The following is a 20,120-nucleotide window of genomic DNA, read 5'->3' on the forward strand; positions in this document are numbered from 1 at the left end:
AATCTCCCAGCCAGCATGCCAGCAGCCATGTTGACTGGAGAATGGTGGTGTGGTAGTCCAAGAAAGTAACTTTTCCAGGCTCTCAGTGTTAGTGAATGTACTTTATCATCCTCATCCCTCCTCTCTTTCCCTCTTTGCAGTCCAGGTCCTGGTAGATGGTGCACCAGTCCGTATCCAGTTATGGGACACTGCAGGACAGGTGAGCTCCCCATGCAGCTTTGATGAAATGCCAAAACAATGCTAGGAAGAAGGTGGTGGAAATCTAGAAATAAGAGTGAAGTGAGGGGGAAATGGGTGAGAATAAATCTTAACATAGTATACGCCAAGCACAGAAAACCATTGAAATGCATGAAGTCCATAACACTTGCAACAATTCTGTATGGTAAGCTGATCTTAACATCTTTGTATGGCATATAAGGAGTGCATCATTGCTCTCAGCATGTCTATGATGAGTTGATGCTACAGGTGGCATTTGAACTGGCTTTCTAGCAAATGAAATGTACTGAAACATACATTTTGCAGCTGGGGTCCTTAAAAATGTGATATACATCTATTCTCGGGGGCACATATTTTCCTCAAAAGAAGCCTCCTGACCATTCGTTTTCTTCCTTTGGGTCCTTCAGGAATGTTTTCTTTTTGCTTGAGGTGGTACTTCTTTTAGTGGACCTTAAAGTCTGCCCTTTTTCTTAGTCTGAGTTTGCCTGAACCTGTCATTAAAGGAAGTTACCGAAGGGCTTTATTTCCCCTTTTTAAAAAACCTATGAGGCTCAAGCACTTTGTTGGTTTCATGAAATTTGCTGGAGAAAGACTGCCAACTCCTGGTTTTATGGTGGAGATGTGCAACTGGGCCTCTTTTGAGATATTTCTGGACTGCATTTTTCAGAATTCCTTAGCTGAGGTGATGTCACCTGGGCTGCTGGGAAGAACAGGCCAGAAACATCTAGGAAGCCACAGTTGTCCTCCCCTGTTTTAGAACTTTGTGGGGAACAGAAAGTTGCTTTATTTTATAAGAAGCTGCTAGCTATGTAGAAAAAACAACAAAGAATATTAGAGTCCACTGAAGTTTATTTGGCAAAAGTTTTTTTGGGGCTGAATCTGTCCCAAACTGATATCTATATCTCTTTTTTCTTCTGCAGGAAGACTTTGACTGCCTCCGTTCGCTCTGCTATCCTGACACGGATGTCTTCCTGGTCTGCTTCAGTGTTGTAAATCCCACATCGTTCCAAAACATTATAGAAAAATGGATTCCTGAAATACGAACTCACAATCCCCAAACTCCAGTGGTGCTGGTGGGAACACAGGCTGACCTACGTGATGATGTCAACGTGCTGATCAGCTTGGACCATTACCATGTAAAGCCTGTGCCAAGAGCTCAGGCTGAAGGCCTGGCAGAGAAAATCCGGGCCCAGACTTATGTAGAGTGCTCTGCCCTAACTCAAAAGAACCTGAAGGAGGTTTTTGATACAGCCATTGTCAGTGCAGTTGAACACAAGGCACATCAGGAAAAGAAAATGACAGCCAAGGGAATCAAGACCCTCTCCAAATGCAGATGGAAGAAATTCTTCTGCTTTGTCTGAAGTTACTTTGGCCTACAAACCAGAACTGGATCTCAGAGCTTTTCCCAGAGAGGGTGAAGTGACTAAGTAACAGCTATAGCAATGAGAGCACTGAATATCAAGGTGACTTGGAATCCCAGCTCTTGTGGAGCTGTGGCAGACTTTCCTGGAAGACAGGAAGTGGAACTGTGAAGCATCAGGCCACTGAATGGTCTTGTGTAGCCTTGAAGAAACAGAGATGGTTTGCTCAGTGCTGAATGAAGACCTTTTGCTACCTGAGCCCTTGGGATTCTGTAGGGCAGGGTACGTTGTATGAAGGAGCACCAGTTGTATCTCTCTCCCCTAAAAGGGCAGAACCTTTCTGAGTGAAACTGTGTGAAAAGACCTTGGTGATTCCACAAAGTCAGTGTGATACAGAGCTGATTCTGAAGCAACATTTGAATCCCATCTGATGAATTTTTCTGAAGTGTTCCCCCAAATCTGTTTATGGAAAACATACTTAGTATTCTGAGGGGAAACAGTAAGCGGGTTTCAGGAGGAATGTAGGGCCCTACTGATGGGATAATTCCTGGATAAACTCCATGCGCAATCCATTCTGATGTAACATTTTCATACTGTTGCAAATGGCCACTTTCACCCGGGTGCTTCTGGATGATGCTTTTAATGTACAGTCCTCTTACTTCAAACAAGATGGAGGGGGAGGTGCATACACTACCAGCTCACACAAATTCTTTAGATCCGACCTGGAAGTAGAGACGGTCCTCCGAGAAACAGAACACCTGGGCCATAAGCATGTCAAAGTCAAAAGTATACTTGAATCACTTTATCATAATGTTTATTTGAAATATTATCTGCTGAAATGTTAAAAGGCATCAATTCTCAATCTTTGTCTTTGAATTCACTCCACGTAAAGAGCAGGTACAAATGTTTTCAATGGAGTATCAGGAAAAAAGAGACCAGGGATATATATAAAATAATCCCCACTGTAGAAAATGTGACTTTCAGGGCTTACAATGGAATGTTTGGTTCAGGCATGATAACCAGTCGTTGACTTAGAACCTAATCTACCTCACAGGATTGTAGCAAGGAGGGAAAAGCTTATTGTAATCCACTCTGATATCTTCAGAGAGAATAGAGGGAGGTAAAATCTGCCAGAGGGACTGAAAGCTATGGTGGCTTCCAAGGGATTTTCTAGGAAGAGAAAATAGTCCAGTAGCTGACAAAGAACTTTTTGTGTAATACTTGGCATAGTGATCTAGACCAGTGATTCCCAACCTTGGCTCCCTAGATGTTTTTGGACTATGACTCCCAGAAATCCTAGCCAGTACAGCTAGTGCTGAAGGCTTTGGGGAGTTTTAACCCAAGGACACCTGATGTAGACAGCTACCACTGAACTTAAGGAAACTCATACTTAAAAGATCATGGAAAGAAAGAGGAAATAAAAGGTTGCCATTTTCTGTCAAAAGAAATTATGTTGTAGTGGATCACTTCTGGAGTTTAAATGGCCCATTTAAGATGAATGTAGTGATGCTGAAAGAAATGTAAGAGAATTTCACCTTTGTGTAAGACAGATATTGTAAAAGGGAAGAGAAAGGCATGGAATGAAAGTGGAAAAGAGAAGAAGGCAGAAGTATGTGAAAAAAAGAAGCAGGGGAAGAAAATAAGTAAAAAAAGGCAGAAGGAAGTTAGGTAGGAAGGAGGGAAATTAAAGAAGTAAGAAGAGCAAAAAAGAAAGACAGAAGCGAGGATTAATAATATTTACATGGTTCAGATATTGCTGGCAGGTGATGTTTTGAATTCTAGGAAACCCTTAGTGAGCTTACTTATTGATTGAGTCCTACCTCAGATTTAAATGAAGGAAGATGCCCTGGAAGTAGGGATATAGAGTTGGCATGGAAAAGCAAGGAGAGACTGTACTTCGCCCTGCATTTATGAAAACACTGATCTTGTTTCCTTTGGATAAGGAAGGAAACTAGGAATTGTATCGCAGCTACCATCACAAAGGTCGCTGGACCAGCAGTAGTCCCACACAGGGGTAAGGATGGAACATTGCATCGTCACTCAAACCTGAACCCCAATATAAAAAACAAGAGTGGCTGTAAGTCCTTCAATTTGTGTGAGCTAGAGGGGAACAAAGGAAGTACACTGTATTTACGTGCATTACTATATTTTCATTAGGTTGTGTTCCAAATTATGTACAAATCTGGCATGAAGATAATATAGGGTTGTGGACACACCCTGCCCTGTAGCTCCCACAGCTCTTACTCCTGATGTTGGTGGGATTATTATTAAGTCTCTGAACTCTTATTATAAAAAACAAATTCCACTGAATGTTCTTAGGTGGCTCCCTACAATCTATAACTCTCAATTTTCAGGATTCCTGAGGGTGGGGAAGCATCTAAGCACCATCAATCGAGTACACTCAGCCATCTTCCGATAGATCCTTAAATGGAATGTGGAAAGGTTGAATGGAATAGGCAAGGCCCTATTTATGTTGTGATCCTTGAGACAGGACTGACACACATGGCCCTACATTCCCTTCTTGCATTATTTCCACAGCACAAAGTGTGAATAGGGCTTATGTGCCTTGTGAACCTAAAACTGGAAGTGTGAATATTCTGGAACTCACCAATTACTCAAATGCCAGGCTTCAGGAAGTATTGATGAGTAGCTGAAAGATGATGATCTTTGCTTGTTTGAATTATGCTATGAACTGTATGTGAATCATGAATCTTATGGCCATTTTACATGTGATGATAGAAACAACATATTCAATGTGTAGAGTAGCAGCCAAAGCAGGTGTTGATGGGCACATGTGACAAACCATGCACTCACTGATAGGTAAATGTACACACACGGAATGGTTCTTGTGCATCACTATTCCCAGATTTGACACACTTCAGTTTTGCTTTGTCATTAAAAATGTTGCATGTTGGGTCTTTATGCATTTCCATTGTGCACAGGGCAATTGTCCTGGAGCGAACCTGAACATAAAGAGAGCCTTACTGCATGTTGAGGAACAAATCTCAAAGGAAGAGCCAACAGCAGAATTTCACTTGAACTGTGCTTCCTCTTCTGTGGTACTAAATGAGGAATTAATGGATAATATGTTGCATCATTGTATGGACTGCAAGGAATTCTTTCTTGAGACCATATTCCTCCATTGCCCTAGAGACTGTGTGTTTTATTTTGTTGAAAATCAATAAATACTTGTGTTTTGTTTGTGCTTGGATGTCATTTGTGGATTATTTTCTCAATGGCACAGAACAGCCTTTCCTGTGTCATTATCACCTTTGTATAAGCATCTTTTCTTTCAGAAGATCCAGGGATGAATATGCAGGGTAACTTGCAGGAGGACAGCAACTGTGCAAAGCGGAGAGTGCATGGTTTCCCAAAATGGTGACAGAGGAAGGATGCTGCACACTGAAGGTTGCCCATATTCCTAAAATTGATGATGCTGTATAGCATCCCCAGTGCAGTTCATAGCTCTTTGTTTTCCTCATTCATGCTCCCCACCCTCACAAGTCCAGAAACACATAAATATCTGCAAAAATCCAAGAACAATTCCATCTATGCCATTTCCAAATAAGCTCGGGGTGGGGCAGTCCCGATCTCTACAGCAACTATTCAGATACAAATCAGATGGGCTGAAACTCACACACCCATAATTTCAACCTTCTAGATTTATCCGGAACGGAGTGCAAATAATAGTGAGGAAGCCACTACATGATGGTGTTGGGGGGGGGGGACATATGGGATTTCCTAAGCTTTTTAAATCCTGTAGTTGTTGAATTGTAAAAATATTTGTTTCATTACGACCATGATTTTTAACTTCTTTGTACTTGCCAGATGAGACTAGACTTTTTGGACAAAGATACATAACATCACAAACACACACTTCTCTATAGAATCTTTCTAAAATACCTCCTAAAAGTATTCAAGAATGCTTTGCTGTTTGATTTCCTTGAAGCACTAAGGAATACATGACAATTTCTTCTGGCATCTGCCCAAACATTTCCTGTGAAGATTGTTCTTTGCACTCATCAATAGTGGGGCTCATCAACAGAAACTTTAAAACAAATTTGTACTTTGAAACAAGGGTAATAAACTTCAGGCTTATGAGATCTACCTTAGGAGTTTCCTTAAACTCCAAGATCCGCCAAGCAGGGCCTTGTGCAAAAGACAAACAAACAGAATTAAACCTCATATTAGGGGTTTCTAGAATTCTTTGATTCTATAATAACTGTTATTAGGCCCTAAAGGCACAACACTTTCTCCAAGTTTTCAGGGTCACAAACTCTCATCACCACTATCCTCAGTCAGGCATTATGTTACAAAAGGTATGGATGGAAGAGGAATGGAGAAAAGCAAAAAGCTAAATGCAGAAACAGACCAGGTCTTATATTATTTTCTGATTTGTTTCTGGGAGAATGAGAACAGCAGCTAATATTCAAAAATGTCTCCCTCAGATGACGTCATCATAGCATTGAAGTGCAATAGAAAGTAGCTGCTGTCCTGGCTGAGAAGAGGGACAGGAGTGATTTGATCCTTGCTGCAGACATAAAGTCCAACTATGAATTCTAGCAAATTCTAGCCTGCCTGTTTTTGCTTTTTTGCCTCTTCCTTTCTCTCATTCCTGCCCAGCCCCTCAAACATCACATCTGGATATTCATGAGAACAGCACTGGGAATACCATTTTAGCTCAGTGATTTGGGCCTCTGACTGCAGAACCAGAGGTCGGGCATTTGATTCCCCACTGTGCTCCTTGAGAAGGGTTGGACTGGATGATCCATAGGATCCCTTCCACCTCTGCAGTTCTAAGATGTTGATGAAGATTATTCCTTTTCTCATTGGTTTAAAAAAAGGTATTACCCTAACATGAAATCTGGATTTTGAACCTTGTTTATTGGTCATATCATTGAACATATAATGGCTGCTTATATGTTCTACTGAAAATTAAAGAATCTTGAGGTCAGGTATAGCAAATAATAAAATGGGTGAAAGTATTGTGGCCCTTTAAAGATTAGCAGGTGTATTTCAGGTGCAAGCTTGTATGGCTTATAATCCACTTCCTCTATGTATAATTCATAAACATTTACATTGAAACTTCCTCTATGTATAATTCATAAAAGTTCACATTGAAAAAAGGTCTTTAAGATGCAACAATGCATTTGTTTTTGTTTTTATTATCCTTTTTATTCATAGATGTTGAAACAAATGAACATGAAAACTGCCTGCTGCTGTAAGAGTCAGGAATGGGTTCTCAGCATTCTAAATGAATAGATCTCATATCCTTCCACACACAAAAACCACTCCTGTTTATTCCCCACAGCTTTCTTCATTTCAGCTATCTGGGGTGTGGAATAGTCATTTTGTTCTTGTTAAACAATTGGGAGTCAGGAAATCCTTGCTTATAAACAGTGCCTCACACAGAGTTCTACCTGTTGAGCCATATCTACTTTACACCTGCCCTAAAAAATAACAGCAAGGTGCTGATTCTGCAAGTTTATTCCAATAATTTAAAAAGCTTGAAAAATGGTGGTTTAAAATAATATTAAAAACAGAAGTGTTCAAGCAACACTGCTTGATCCAGTATGATTACAAAGTATTCTTGCAGAAGAAACAAGTGCAACAAGAGTATTTTCTGAAACACTTGATTCAGTTAAGATATTTGTTGGTAACTATTATCCCTAGCAAGCAGGTGCAAATATATTTTAAAAAAAAGATTGCTGGGCTGGGAATGAGCATTAGCCTATTTGATCAGGCAACTAGTTAACATTAGCATCTTGTCTACCGCAAAAATAAACAGGAATCTTGTGGCACCTTAGAGAGTAAAATAGGCCTGGGAAATCTCAGCAGGGATGAACATCACTTTTTAGACCTATCAGCTTGCAGTGAGGCAGCACTTCTAAGGGGGATGGGCTAAAGGGGAGAAATGCGCTCACAGAGATTAATTTGGAACTTTATTTATTTAAATACAGCAGTTATGCTTTACAAAACTTGCTGCAATAGGGGGTTTTTTTGGCAATAAAAATTTTGTTCTTTTTTAAAAAAACACACACACACATTTTTTAAAAAACTGAAAATATTACCCTCATGGTCTTGAGTGGCTGTGTTGTCCATCCCAGGCTATACCACAGTTCACTTCATCAGATGCATGTCTGTGTTTAGAATTTTGATTATACGTGTAATCTCATAACATTAGCAGAGTAAGGAGATATTAGTTTGCATAGACACTATGACACTGAGAGAGTAAAGTATCAGCTTAGTATATTTACATTTATACAGAGAGAATAGACGTTCATCTGGCAGCATTACATGACATGATACAACACACAGCATAGGAAAAAATGATCTGACTTACAGCAAAGAAAATGTCCCCTTTACACATGACTTATGTACAGTTCTGGGACCAATCAGAAAATACATTACTTCATTTTCAGTTACACAAAGTTTTCATCATGTACCACAGCTGTACAACATTAAGTCTCAAACCTTGGTAACTACACCTGAATACAATCAGTACAATGACTCAGGTAAAAGCCATTTGACATTTAATCATGCAACATTTATATTTAATACATATTCATATCAAAATCTCAATAGTCTGTCCTTAGCTGTTGAGCATTTATTCACATCGTTGTAGAGGCAGAAGCAAGGAGCAAGGCCTTGTACAACACAGCGTACAACTAGATGGCTAAACAGTCACAGGCTGGATTGTCCTATGCAGGTTTGCTTTGAGATGCAGTGTGTCATTCAGGGCAGTTTCAAACATGCCACATTTCAAGTATCCATATTTAGTCCACTCCATCCTTTCAAAGGAAAGACAAAAAGAAAAAGCAAAAAGGAAAGATGTCCCTGCTTGTCTTCTCCTGTTCCCTCTCTGTGGGGAATTGGGAGCAATTTAAAAAAATGTATTTACCAGTAGAGTAGTGCTGAATGGGCTTGCCAAGCAACCAATTCAGTGCTGGACAACATGGGCATTTTTTAAAAGTAACTTTGCATTGTCTTCTGTCTTCCCCTCTGCGGGAGAGTGGGAGGAAGCTTTCTTAATAAATGCTTAGATCATGCAGTAGCTAAGTTGAAAGTGACAGCCACTTTGGTTCAGTCCCACCAATCACATATTTTGGAACCAAAACAAAACAGAGCAATCTTATACACACCAAAAAACAAAAGCAGCAGCCCTGACAGGGACCCAAAAATGTGCAGGTAGGCAAAGAGGGTCTGGTTTGTGATTCCCCATCATATGGTTGCTGGAAAAAGGAGCAAACCAGCCCTTGCCTAAACCAGAAGAAACTTCAGACAAATCCCCACTGATTGCACCCATACTGATTGTAACTTGACCTTTCTAGAGTTTATTTAAAATTTGATTTCATTAACTTTGATGATAAAATGCATAGTTTGATAGACTTTTGATCTGGACTTACTAAACAGTGGGTTGGCTTTTGTTTATGTACTTAAAAATACTGAAAGACTATTCCTTTTCATTCATATCTCACCTAACACTTACAGATGTTCTAAGCACAAGGCACTGCTCTGAGTATCTTTACGAGTATTTAGCAGTTACTGATTTTTCTGTCTTCAGTCTGTCTAGTCCTCTGTTTTAACTCCAGTTCACTTCTATTTATTACCTCTTTCAGCACTTAGTAGCAAAATCACTGTAAAGGCATTAACTTCAAAAAAATCATGATTTCACAGCAAATTACTAGGACACTACTAAAACAGACCTCAGCTAAGCAATGTAAGTCTACTGTAACCAGTGTGTCAAATTACAGTCTGCCTTGCTCTTGTTTAATTTTTCAAATAAAACAATGATCAAAATTGTTACATCAAAACTATCACCTTACATCATACCTCTAGATTTTATAACACTGCACACCAAAGGTATTCACAAATCTTTGCACTACAATACTAAAATAATACAAATTTATAACAACAGAACTATGAAATATACATATGATCTTTACTCCACTTAAACTCAAGTACTCAGGCAACAATAATATAGCATTCAGAAACCTTTAGCATAAAAACAATATGCTTACATTCATGTTTCTGAATCTTTGTAACAGTTCACACAAATAGTATCCAGATACTGTACTTTGCTCTTCATATAGTGACTTTAGCAGCAAATACCACAACTTTTGTATTCACATATGATATGGGTTGAATGCTTGTAATAAATAGTTCAGTTTCTCTGTTATACCCACTTTCTTTAAAAGAGGCTGTCAATATCTTTCTCTTATGTCTTTCTCTAAGTGACACTGAAGCACACTGTGAGCCAGATCACTGAGGGGATAACTCTCAAAGTGGATGTAATGACTCATTTTAAAAATCCAAATTTTGGAAACATTTGAACAGGTTTTGCAACCAAACGTTTCCATTCCCAGATGACCTTCACTCCTCTGCAGATCTAAGGCAGCCTTTCTTATGTTAGATTATTTATTCTGAACCATCCTTAGATATATCAGTCCGAAGATCTTTTTTTGCACAATTCAGTTCTGATTAAATAAACTGGGATAAACTTTGAGACTCCAAAGAACAAACAGAAAAATTGGGTTTGGACACTTGCAATTTTCTTAAGATCTGCAAAGCCCTATATTTCTGCACCATAAATTAGCATGGGCATTACTTTTGCTTTAAAGATTTTTAGGATTGAATTTAAACTACCTGGATAACTATGGCTTAAAAATTAATTAAAGATTGCATGCTAGCCACTGCTTTTAATTCATATCTCTTTATTTGCGGTGCCCAAGATCCTAAAGCTGAGTACGTAATTGAAGTCTGCTGTAACCAGTTTTTCTCTTGATCTGACAAGTTACAGCATGCCTTGCTCTTGTTTTTGTTTAATGTTTCAAACCAAAGGAAATCCACAGTGATAGATTTTGGAGCTGCTGGGTCATCTGTTGCTCAGCTCCCAAGACTGACAGATGAGAACCAAGGTTATGGAAATGGCTCTGGCTGGAAGCAATAGCGAAATGACTGCAAAAGAACTATTGTGGCAATTAATTACAAATGGCATTTTCCTTTGTGAATGCAACAAAGATTTTAATTATACAATCTTCTCATCTGCCTTGAAACTTTCATCAGAGGTCTGTTATATTACTGTCAGTATTTAATTAGAATTTGGATGGATGGATGGATGGATGGATGGATGGATGGATGGATGGATGGATGGATGGATGGATGGATAGATAGATAGATAGATAGATAGATAGATAGATAGATAGATAGATAGATAGATAGATAGATAGATAGATAGATAGATAGATAGATAGATAGATAGATAGATAGATAGATAGATAGATAGATAGATAGATAGATAGATAGATAGATAGATAGATAGATAGATAGATAGATAGATAGATGTTTTACACTGCTCTGCAATCTAATCTGATGGATGGCAACACAGTACCATTTTAAATAATGAAGCCTAAATAATGTTTAGGGGAATACTGTATCAGCAGAAATGAATCCTGAGAAAAATAACTGAGGAATTAACAGTTTTTCAGTTGTTCCATATAGTAGTGATTCCTTCTTTACTTTTCACACTGTTCACATATAAGATCCCAGGTCTCATGGCACCAGCTAAACTCCCAGGGAATCACTAGGTTTCTTCAGCTCTTTAGGAAATGATATAAGCCTCGGGACAAGCAGAGCTAGAGGAGGGAAAAGTTTGGCTCTTATGTGTGAGATAGTTTTAAATTCTGGGGCCCCATTTCTACTTATGACCAGCTGGTGTCTCATTTGTTCAATATGAAGGGGGTTTTGTATGTGTTGGCTTGCACCATGTTAGTCAGAATTGGCAGGAAGATGCTGGGGAAGGAATTGATGGGCACTTGCACTTGGGCCCATTGTGATAACTGGGGCAAAACAAAAGCAGCAGTAACAGCCTAAGGCCTGAATATAAACAGCATGTTAAGTAAATAAATAGATCAATATATGTTACCCTGAGATTCTTTGTGGATGAAGGACAGTTTGCAGATTAAAACAAAAATGTGTCATACAGTGGACCCTTGACTTACAGACGGCTTGACTTACAGACTTTTTGAGTTACAGACTTCTCTGGCCGCAAAATTTAGGTTTGACTTGCAGACTGAGATTTGACTTACAGACCAGAAAAAAACCAAAATGGAACAAAAACGGCCTGTTACGGGATTAATCGGTTTTCAATGCACTGTAGGTCAATGGAGACTTGACTTACAGACTTTTTGACTTGAGAACCGCCTTCCAATACGGATTAAGTTCTCAAGTCAAGACCCCACTATATCTTATCAACTTGGAACTTACAGTGACCCTAATACTGCTTTCATGGTAACTACGGTACACAGGTAGTGACTACACAGGTGTTTAGTCCACTGCAGCAATGGGCTGGGTTGCTTCTAAAAACAGTGATCAGCCAATATCTTTGCTGGAGTGAACCAGCCCACCCCCAGAATGATTCTACCCACACCTTCTACCTGGCCCCTGTCAAGGGCTTCTTGCTTGCTTGCTTGCTTGTTTGTTTATTTGTAGAATGTTTTGGTTCATTTCCAGCAATCACTGGAAACAAACAAAAAGTGAGTCTTCCCCTTTCAGTCTGTTCTGTGAAGAAGGTGGCAGAAACAGGCTCAGCAGATCTTGCTGTTACTATGGGGCTGCTTCAAGGATGGAACCTGATGCATACAGAGCAGGCAAAACTGGATGTCCCTTTGATCCTCGTACCTTTATCTGGCAACCTCACATGATCCTCTGGACAGTTAGGTAAGGAGGGCACCTCTGTGGTTGCTTGGGATTGTGAATCGTGAAGGCAAATTTATGTATTCAGCATTTGTGCACCCAAATATGCACATGTTATTTGCACAAAACATGTCCAAAGCACTCTTGCCTATTTGAAATTTCTATTCAAATGAGGTTTGGTGACAAAAATTTGGAGGGATTGTCAAATGAGGGTCCCCAGCTGTGAGAGGCAGGCTTGAATGGAGACTGGGTAGTGTCTTCTGTCTTGGCACTCCTTTAATACACCTAAAATAAATTCAGTTCCTTAGCCCCCTACCCCACCCCAGAGCTGAGAAAGTGTTTAATTTGCCAATATCCTGATGTACTGTAGCTCTCTCCTTAAACCACTTCAAGATACTAGCAAATTGACAGTGGGCTCTGATGGACCAAATAGGTTCCTTTGAGGTCTCTATAGTATTTGGATGGGAGGATCACACCCAGTGGCATGCCAGACCTCCTGGTAACCCTACTTAACCAATCTAAATAGAGAGAAAGGCAACCTAAAATAAAACAAATAAAAATCCAACCTGCTCCAAAACAGGTGTGTAGACAAACAGATATTTAAGAAGTAATTTTATAATTCACACACACAGTGCATTTCCATGACTTGGGGGGGGGGGGAGTCAAACCTAGGTCTCCTAAGTCCTTATCTATCACCCTATATGATACACCATACTGGGTAGCAGCCAATATTAATCAAAACAAAAATACATAATTTTTAACTGACATACATGGTGAATGTCAAACAATTCTACTACTTTTCCCTCAGTAATAAATGCTAAATCACCGCCTATCCACGCAACAGTTGTCAAATCTATTTCCCATGGTGAGAAGCCTTCACACAAAATACACATATCTGTTGTAGACTTCAGCCATTCTATCTCCTTCCTGAAATACAGACATCCTTTAAAGGTTTAGGTTCACTTCCTCAGTTTCCAGCTGGCACTACTACCCTTTTCTGCTTCTTAGGGAATACCAAGTATTGTTCCAGTTGTGAGTTTCCCCTCCCTAATGGGAGGTGTGGCTCAGCTTTGAAAATCCCTAGGAAGATTTATACTTCCTGCTGCCTTTGTTTAAATCCCATTTACAATGCACAACAACCTGGAAATGTCAGTGTTAACCAGCCACTACATCTCAATTGATAATTTTGATGAGACCACAGGGAACTTAACTTAACCACTCTAATTACTCTGACCTTTAGAGAAAAATGCACTTGTTTTTAACAGGGATGCTACCAATCTAATTCAACAACAGCCAACACTGCTGCTTAAAAAAAAAAAATCAAGACATAGCAAGTGCAGTAGAGGTGAAGTGTTTAATCTTTTCCAAATGTCTTTTCAACCCTGACTCATTTTCTGTCTTTTCTGTATGATTCAGATTGATGAAACATTTGAATGGACATGAAAATTTGAAATTTGTAATGCTCTTTTCATTTGTCCTAATTCAATTACTGTCCCTTACTTGTTACATAGAACTATCATTGCCCTGTGATGTGCTTTACCTTATTTATAGATTTATTAATTGATTATTTATTTAAAACATTTTTATCCCAACTTTCTCCTTAGAAAGGACCCAAGGAGCCTTACATCATTAAAAGACAATATTTGAAGCTAAAAACGGTAAGTATAGAAATACTAAAAAAGATCAAGCAAAAACCACACTAAAAACAGTAAACAAGTGACTTTAGGTGACTTCGGGAGTAATTCAGTTGATGTGTTTATATGTGTTCACACTCCATTTCCACTCAATTGCCAAGGTGTGTCTTGATTTATTAACATTTGCCTGTTAGTTACATTCTCCAATTGGAATTTTATCTGCACAACAACCCTGAGAAGGTCAGGCACATACAGGGGGGGGGGGGAAATAACTGGCCCAAAGTAATTCTAATTTCCAAAGTCAGTGAGAATTAAAACTTGGATTTTCCATGTCATAGGCCAACACCAACCTCGTCTACATGATTACATTAAAGATAGGTCTTTGAGTTCCACTAGACACTAGCCAGGAAACAAACAAAAAAAGGAACAAAGCTTACACGATATATGAACAGGTCGTTAGATACAAGAGGCACATGGAATCTGAGTGTTCAGTGCCTTATCCCTTCCTGATCCATCTGCTTCTTAAGTGATGAAGAAAATGCCTCATTCTCAAGAAGGGAAGGTGGAGACAGTTGGAGATGAATGCACAGTGGAAGGGCAGAGTGAGGCAAGAGGTGGTCCAAATTTTGAGTGACTTGAGTGGGCCAGAGATGGAAGTGTTGGTCAGGCAGGGAAAGGGGAAAGGAGGCATCAAAGATGGCTGTCCGATGAAGTGAAAAAGAATTTTGATATCCTAATGAGAGGAGGGAGAGGAGAAGATCATTCAGTTGAAGGTGAGGGAACGGAAGGGCTGACCCAGGACACCCCACAAACAGCTGACATTCCTGGAATTCAGCTCGAAAGATAGGACAGTGTAGCCTCACATCACACACAGTCTTGATGACTTCTTGTTTGCTGGGCCTGCTGGATCTTCCACCTGCACTGAGTGGGTGCAGGTATTCCGGGCCATAGCTGATGAGCTAGGAATTCCTTTGGCAGAGGAAGAAGATGAAAGGCCAGCTACTCATCTGATACTTCTGGAACTTCAGCTTGACACTGTGACAGGTACATCAGGAAACGCCAACAGAGAAGGTTTGGGGCCTTAGTGAGGGTTGCAGCAGTTGGGTGCAAGGAAGATGTGCACACTTAGGATCCCACAGAGTGGAAGCACCAGGCAGTGTGCTCTGCGCACAACTCAGCCGGGCCATCTCAGGGATATGGGTATGCCATTGTCACATATGCATCACCAGAGGAATTAAAGAGGATTTGAAGGTGTGAATGGATTTCTTGGAACATTTTGTTGGCATCTCTCTTTGGCAGACCATAAGAGATTGTGGGGATGTGTTGCAGGTCCACGTTGATTCTGCAGATGGCATAGGATTTGGAGTTTATCTGATGGGTTGGTGGTATGTGCAGCAATGGCCAGAGTATGGGAGAGGGTGAGCCATTTGCAGGTATCTCACCTCTCTTGGATTTTTCCCATATTGGTCACCATGCATATTTGGTGGGACATCCTTAGAGACCACCACGTCAGATTTACATATGACAATTTGGCAGTAGTCAGGTAATCACTAGACAGACGTCATGGCGGCATTGCCCATGCATTGTCTCAGTTACAGGAGGGCAGGTTCTACAGTCTGGCTTCAGAGGCTCAGAGAATACTGGAGTCATTCCTGACAGAGCCACAGGATTTTGGACTCATAATTCAGGGAGTATTAAACTCAGTGGCACCTAATACCCTTAAGGCTTATAATGCAGTGGGGGCAATGTACCTGGAGTATGACAGAGCCAATGGGTGCTTCGTTACATGATGGCTCTGTGGGGCAAGGGGCAAGCCCCCAGGAGAATAGCAACACACATAGGGCTCTGCCCAGATGTGTTGTTCAGTTTATGAGGCTAGAATGTTCTAGGCAGCCTTCACATTGACCTTTTTTAGGTGAGCAAAGGTCATGATGGCTTCAGCCAGAGAGAGATCTAGGCAGGAGCTGGAAGTTGGGAATGTCCCATTTGCAAGGGATACGGTTCACATAGTTATAAGGCAGAACAAAATGGAACAGAGGAGTGAGAGGATGCACCTAAGTGTCCACCGGTCCACAACTTCAGGCCCCTGCCCAGTAACAACTTTGAAGGAATTTTTTTTGGAGTGCCCAATCCTGGTGAGTTACTTGTTCACCAATGTTGATCATACTCCACTTACAAGTTTCTGATTTGCAGGAGTTTTCCAGGCTGCATTGGCTGACGTTAACTCTCACACAAACATGGGGTTCTTTACAGCAACATCTGCTGCCCTTTGTGCCTGCACATATAATGGCTATAGGTCAATGGAGACCAGGAGCATTCAAAACTGCAGGCAGAGGCTCACGATTATATTTTGTTCAGTTTCAGCTCTGTCAAGAACAGTGTGCATATGTGAGTGCGGCATTGTCCATGGGGCTGGAGAGTATGTCACAGTAACTAGGCGGGGAACTCCCTTGTGCCTTGAGAGGTCATTTCGTGTTACATGGCTGGCCCCACATGGAATGCAGTGGCGATTGTTGCTACTGATATAGTTGGGAGAAAATGACCTGGTGGAGAAAAGGGGGCTGGACATTTTACATGCAGCAAGGAAAGATTTATTTCAGTTAAGGGCACCCTTCCCAGAGACATCCACCTGGTAAACAGAATGGTTACAATGGATGCATTCCACGTATGCATAGATGGTGATTTGGTTGCACAATATTCTTGGTGCCTTATGTGATTGGTTGCAACTGGAGTAGTTCTGGTGGGAGGCAGTGGGGTCACCCACCAGCCCCTGTGGTGGTTTGAGGCATGTAGATGAATTGAATCAAATGGGGGGAGGGCTTTTCTTCTTGCTGTGGCCCCCAGCCAGTCTACTAGGCTGTGAATGGGGGGGGGGGTTTGCCTGTAGACATAAATAGAGACAGCCCAGGCTGGAGTAATCATTCTGCTTTGGACCTTCCCTCATCCACCCTCCCTAGACTAGTTATTGTCATTTAGTTCTGCAATAGAAGTTGGTGTTGAGCTTGTGGTTATTATTTGTAACAGCTTTGTTGGAAGCATGAGGATGAATCATGTCAAAAGGTGGGAGGATTGGGCAGGTCCTTGACTTTCTCTGGTGATTCCCCTTCAATGGTGGATGGTGGAGAGCCATGACTCAGGAGACTGCAAACTCTGTGCTCTGTAGTGGCAGCCAGGGCCATACAGTGGTTAACTCCAGTTCCAGTCACCTTGATTCACCATCAGCTGCTCTACCCAATAATGTCATGGCCTGTTTTTACTTCCAGAAGGTTCTTTCATGCTCCCTAGGCCCATCACGATCTAGCTTGGATGCTAAAAACAATTACTACAGAAGAACCATACAACTTTATTTTTGACAATGAAGAAATTGAAATGGTTAAAGATTTTGCATACCTTCATCCATCAATCCAAATGGAGACAGTAGTGAAGAAACCTAAGAAGACAGAGACTTGGAAAGGTAGCAATGAAGGAACTACAAAGGATCACCAGGCATGAGGGCATATCACTAGAAACCAAGACCAAGCTCATTTGTTTGAAATATGGTGCTAGAGGAGAGTTTCTACATGCCCCGGATTTCCAGAAAAACAAATAAGTGGGTCAGGGATCAAATCAAGCCTGAACTTTCTCTAGAAGCAAAAATGATGAAATTGAGGTGGTTATACTTTGAGTACATCATGAGAAGAGAAGACTAGTTGGAGAGGACAATAATGCTGGGAGTTGAAGGCAGCAGGAAGAGAAGAAAAGTGAATCTGAGATGGATTGACTCTGTAAACGAAGTAATAGTCTTGAGTTTACAAGAGCTGAACAGGGATTTTAAAAACAGGACATTTCACAAGTTACTCATTCATAAGGTCGCCATGGGTCGGAGGTAACTTGACGGCATGTAACAACAACAGTTTCAGAATTGGTTATTAAAAAGAACTAAAGGGCATTTCTCTGTTAAAGACAACACAACACGTTTGTAAGAGACACAACAACAAATTACATTTGTGGGCAGAATGCTAAAGATAATGGCAACCTGGCTGCCAAAAAGTAATCGATAATGTAATTAGTTCCTTCAGAATGTGACATCCTGCTTTGCGCTCTCCCTAATTAAAAGGCTGAGAGGGAGAGGGAGAATTGTTACGAATTCTTCGCTAACTAGGGCCTTGGGCCCAGCCCTTAATAATCTTTTCACTGAACTAAGTTAACTCAGCCCATTAGTTATATTAGGTCAAAAGTGAGAGGTCAACAGGTGACTAGCTTATTTTATACAATTTGTAGTGTGGCTCTAATCTCAAGAAGGACAATGAAGAGATTTCTTTTGCTTTTGTTTTCTTTTTATTTAAAAAAGCCATCTCATCTTGCTCTCAGCGCCTACTAAATAAAAACCTGCTTACTCATGTAAACTGTGGGTCCCTTTTGCTCTAGACAAAAGTTCCCAACAGGATGACAAATGCTGTATTGTTCTGTCCCTGTGAAGGCCCGTTGTGCAACTGGATGAGGAAAGGGAGGGAGTTGGGGAAGGAGGAAAATGATTCACCTTGCCCCAGACATCTGCTGCATCATGTGATACCCGTTCCCAGGCTGACACCATGCCCTGTCCTTGTGGGAGCTGCAGTGCTTCATGTTGAAACTGGTCTAACCAGTCTTGGAAGAGAAAGATCAGCTGGGAGGACCTCTCTTCCTTTCTTCCAGCCACGTCCCTCTCCCTACCCCAACCCCAGGAGAGACTGTGTTGTGAACCTGAAACGCCGCATGCGGTTTTACCTCTGACTGAGATGCATCGGGCGTGTGAAATTTGGCTCCCAAACAAGTTTCACCACATGTCACTGAGCCAAGGTTTTCTTTCCCATGAGATAATCCTGGGAGGGGCAGAAAAAATCTATTAAAATTGAAATACAATGAAATGAATGGCTTCCCAGGGGTTACTGTAAATCTCTCCCGCCTGCTTTTCTCAAAGAGACTAGAAGTGTATGAAACTGCTCCTGGGTTTTTGGCAAAGTGGCTAAGACTATATGTACACTACAGTCACACTAAACAACGAGCAAACCAGAGTTGCCAAGAGTCCATTGGTTCAAACAGACTTCATGACCAAATGCTGTGGGATTTGTTCCGCTTTTAAAATGGCTGAATTCGAAGGTTTTTTTTTTACTGACCACATGACACAAAGACTGAGTGGAATTGCTCCAGCCCTTTTTTGCTCCCCAAGTGGCTTTTTTTACTTTGCCACTCAGGGGCTTTTAATTTTTCCAAGCCAGAGTGATTTGAATTGGCTTTTTCCCCATGTGTTTTGTTGTGATATGTTCTTGTAAAGACAGGGACATACCTGTAGTCAGTGTATGTTGGTGGCATAGGTAGTTGGGGTGTGATGTTCAGGACCAGGGAAACACCCCTCCACACTCTCTCCTCTACCCCAGTTGTCCCCTGAGGTATTTTTTTTTCAAAATTTCTTACATATATGAGATTAGCACTAGATCACCCTAGTTATTGTTATTTCATGTATTTACGTCCCCATCATTTTCCTCTTGGTTTGGCAGAAGTTAGGCCAGAGCAAGGAAGGACTGGCAGAGGCAGGACCAGAGGAAGGAAGGAAAGAAAGGGGTCTGTGGACTGAAATGTAAATTGCATCACATAGTGATGATGAACTCCTGAATCCATCCACAGTCTTACTACAATTTCAAACTTAATAAATACAGGCTGCAAATCGAATTGCAGCTAAGGCAAATTTATTTATTTATTTATTTGATTCATACCCCACCTATCTGGACCACTGGACCACTCTAGGCGGCTAATTACTCCAGTTCAGCTTTCCACTGTAGTGCACTCATACTTTACTTACTTAATAGAATGTCCAAAGAGCCAGATGATCATATGGCTCCAATTCTGAACCCGGTATCTTTGGATTTTCCTGGTTCAGGAAGTGTGTGTGATACCCTTATTGCTGACTTTAAAATAAGGTTTTTGAAACATTCTGCTTCTACTTGGCTTTCCGTGGCTTTAATCTGACTTTCCCCCATTGCCTGCTGCTGCTTTAATTGTTGATCTGTTCTTGTTGCAATGTCCCTAAAAAGCATCATGCAAATACATTTTTAAAAGTATTTGCATTATATACTTGATTTATGGAGCCTAGGATAGATACTTCTGACCAGCAACCTAACACATTATTGATATAATCACTTGGGAACTCAGCTGTTTATTCATTCCACTGCCTGCTTAGCCACTTGACTGCCAGTCT

The 20,120-nt window shown here is 40.8% G+C and overlaps 1 protein-coding gene across 1 annotated transcript in view; it reads left to right on the plus strand.

Annotated features, from left to right (window-relative positions):
- RHOV (ras homolog family member V) overlaps positions 1-19,902 on the plus strand; it is a 37,643-nt gene extending 17,741 nt beyond the window's left edge. The window contains exons 2-3 of the mRNA XM_072986264.2: positions 141-199; positions 1,137-19,902. Of these exons, the coding sequence (XP_072842365.2) occupies positions 141-199; positions 1,137-1,577 (500 nt within the window). The 3' untranslated portion in view covers positions 1,578-19,902. The remainder of the gene's footprint in view (positions 1-140; positions 200-1,136) is intronic.
- Positions 19,903-20,120: the final 218 nt, after the last annotated feature.

The sequence above is a fragment of the Pogona vitticeps genome, chromosome 1 (genome assembly GCF_051106095.1).
Source record: "Pogona vitticeps strain Pit_001003342236 chromosome 1, PviZW2.1, whole genome shotgun sequence".
Lineage (NCBI taxonomy): Eukaryota > Metazoa > Chordata > Lepidosauria > Squamata > Agamidae > Pogona > Pogona vitticeps.